This window comes from Eimeria mitis, genomic scaffold (genome assembly GCF_000499745.2).
Source record: "Eimeria mitis Houghton genomic scaffold, Emh_scaff4266, whole genome shotgun sequence".
Classification (NCBI taxonomy): Eukaryota; Apicomplexa; class Conoidasida; order Eucoccidiorida; family Eimeriidae; genus Eimeria; species Eimeria mitis.
The window spans coordinates 1-2,480 of NW_013572587.1; the positions used below are offsets into that span (position 1 = coordinate 1).

Consider the following 2,480-nt stretch of genomic DNA (forward strand, 5'->3'; position numbering starts at 1 on the left):
TATATATATATATATATATGTATATATATATATATATTTACATAAATATATATAAATATAAACACATAAACATTTATAAAAAAAAATAAATATATATATTCTGTGTCTTTGTCTTTGTCTTTGTGTTAGGATTTTTTGGAGTGTTTGTCTTTGGGTTTACCCCCCACAGCGGGGCTGGGTTTAGGGATTGATCGTTTGCTGCTGCTGCTGAGCAGCAGCAGCAGCAGCAGCAGCAGCAGCAGCAGCAGCAGCAGCATCAGAGACTGTCTTTGTCTTTATACTCCGCCTTGATACTCTTTTTCTTCTCTCTAGGGTTTAGGGTTTAGGGTTTAGGGTTTGAGGGTTTAGGGTTTAGGGTTTGTGTCCAGCTGACTCAGCAGCAACAGCAGCAGCAACAGCAGCAGCAACAGCAGCAGCAACAGCAGCAGCAATTTCAAGTGTATGTGCTGGTATCACTGGCTAGCTGGCTGTGGCTAGCTAGTTGTGGCTATCTTAGAATGCCTAGCTAGCTGTAGCTAGCTAGCTGCAGCTAGCTAGCTGCAGCTAGCTAGCTGCGGCTAGCCTGCTAGCTGTGGCCAGCTAGCTGTGGCTAGCTAGCTGTAGCTAGCTAGCTGTAGCTAGCTAGCTGTGGCTAGCTAGCTGTGGCTAGCTAGCTGTGGCTAGCTAGCTGTGGCTAGCTACCAGTACCTAGCTAGCTGTGGCTAGCTAGCTGCAGCTAGCTGCTGCTGCTGCGGGCCGAGTAGAAGTGGTGCTGGCGTTGAATAGAAAACAAAAAAACAAAAAAAAATTATTTTATTTTTTATTTATTTTTATTTTGTTTTTTGTTTTTTTTGTTTTTTTAGTTTGCTCTTTAATAAATAATTATAATAAATATAAATATAAATATAAATATAAACATAAATATAAATATAAATATAAATATAAATATAAATATAAATATAAATATAAATATAAATATAAATATAAGTAATAGTAAATAAAAAAATAAAAAATAAACAAAAAATTGTTTTTTTTTCTTTTTATGTTTATTGCCGCTAACAACAAAAAACCATCCAGCAAACAGCAGCAGCAGCAGCAGCAGCAGCAGCTGCTGCTGCTGCTGCTGCTGCTATTGCTGCTGCAGCTGCTGCTGCAGTTGCTGCTGCTGCTGCAGGAGCAGCCACTCTCTGCCCTGCAGCGCCTCCTTGCGACAGCAGCCCCTAGCTGCTATTGCTGTTGGTGCTGCAGCAGCAGCAGCTGTTGCTGCTGCTGCTGCTGCTGCTGTTGCTGCTGCTGCTGCTACTGCTGTTCGCCCCTCTCTCGGTCTTTTGGTGCAGTTTTAGCTTCAGGAGCAGCAGCAACGTTTCCTGCTGCTGCTCCTGCTGCTGCTCCTGCTGTTTTTGCTGCTGTTGCTGCTGCTGCTTCTGCTGCTGCTGCTGCTGCTGCATTTTGTTGATGCTGTTGGTTGTTTTGTTGTGCTGCGGGTTGTGGGGGGTTATCCCTGGGGCTTTGAATTAGCTGCTGCTGCTGCTGCTGCTGCTGCTGCTGCTGTTGTTGTTTCTGCTGTTGCTGGTTTTGCTGCTGCTGCTGCTGCTGCGGTGGTTTCTGCTGCTGCTGTTGCTGCTGCTGTGTCTCCGTCTGTTCCTGTTGCTTTTGTTTTTGTTGCTGCTCTTGCTGCTGCTGCTGCTGCTGCTGCTGCTTCTGCTGCTGCTGCAGCTGCTCCTCCTGCTGTTCCTTCTGCTGCTGCTCCTTCAGCTGCTGCTCCTTTTGTTTCTGTTTTTGCTGCTGCTGCATGTGTTGCAGCACCGCTTCTATTTCTTTGTGCTGCTGCTGCAGCAGCAGCAGCTGTTCTACTGAGGGTTTGTTTAAGAGGAGAGGAGCGAATGCCAGCATATGAGGGTTTAGGGTTTCGTCATTAGGGTTTAGGGTTTTGTCACTAGGGTTTAGGGTTTTGTCACTAGGGTTTAGGGTTTCATCATCATCATCATCATCGTCTTCATCTTCATCCTCATTATAATTAAAATTAGGGTTTAGGGTTTTGTTTTGAGGGTTTAGGGTTAGCTGATGTGTGAAATTAGGGTTTAGGGTTTCTGTATGAGGGTTTAGGGTTTTGTCTCTAGGGTTTAGGGTTTGTGTATGTATATCTATGTTATGGTATCTGTAGTATTGCATGAGGTATGTATGAGGGTTTAGGGTTTGATGATTAGGGTTTAGGGTTTGTGAATAGTATTGAGGGTTTAGGGTTTGTGGTGTAAATTTAGGGTTTAGGGTTTCAGTAAACAAACCAAAAAAACTTTCATATTTATTTCCGTGTTCTATTTCATCTTTTTGTGTTTCATCGATCGCCTCAAATAAAAAAAGAGGAAAAGGGAGATGTGGGAGCCGAGGGTTATCGTGAGCAGCAAGAAGCAGAGTAAGTGTATTAAGTTCTTCTTGTCTTTGTCTTTGTCTTTGTATTTTTTTTTTTATTTTATTTTTTTTTTTTTTTTCTTTTGCAGTTT

At 42.7% G+C, this 2,480-nt stretch overlaps 1 protein-coding gene across 1 annotated transcript in view; it reads right to left on the reverse strand.

Moving 5' to 3' along the window:
• Positions 1 to 1,278: 1,278 nt before the first annotated feature.
• EMH_0073840 (uncharacterized protein) overlaps positions 1,279 to 2,480 on the reverse strand; it is a gene marked incomplete at both ends in the record, with an annotated part of 3,284 nt that continues 2,082 nt past the window's right edge. Inside the window, one exon of the mRNA XM_013499386.1 lies at positions 1,279 to 1,832. Coding sequence (XP_013354840.1) covers positions 1,279 to 1,832 — 554 coding nt within the window. The remainder of the gene's footprint in view (positions 1,833 to 2,480) is intronic.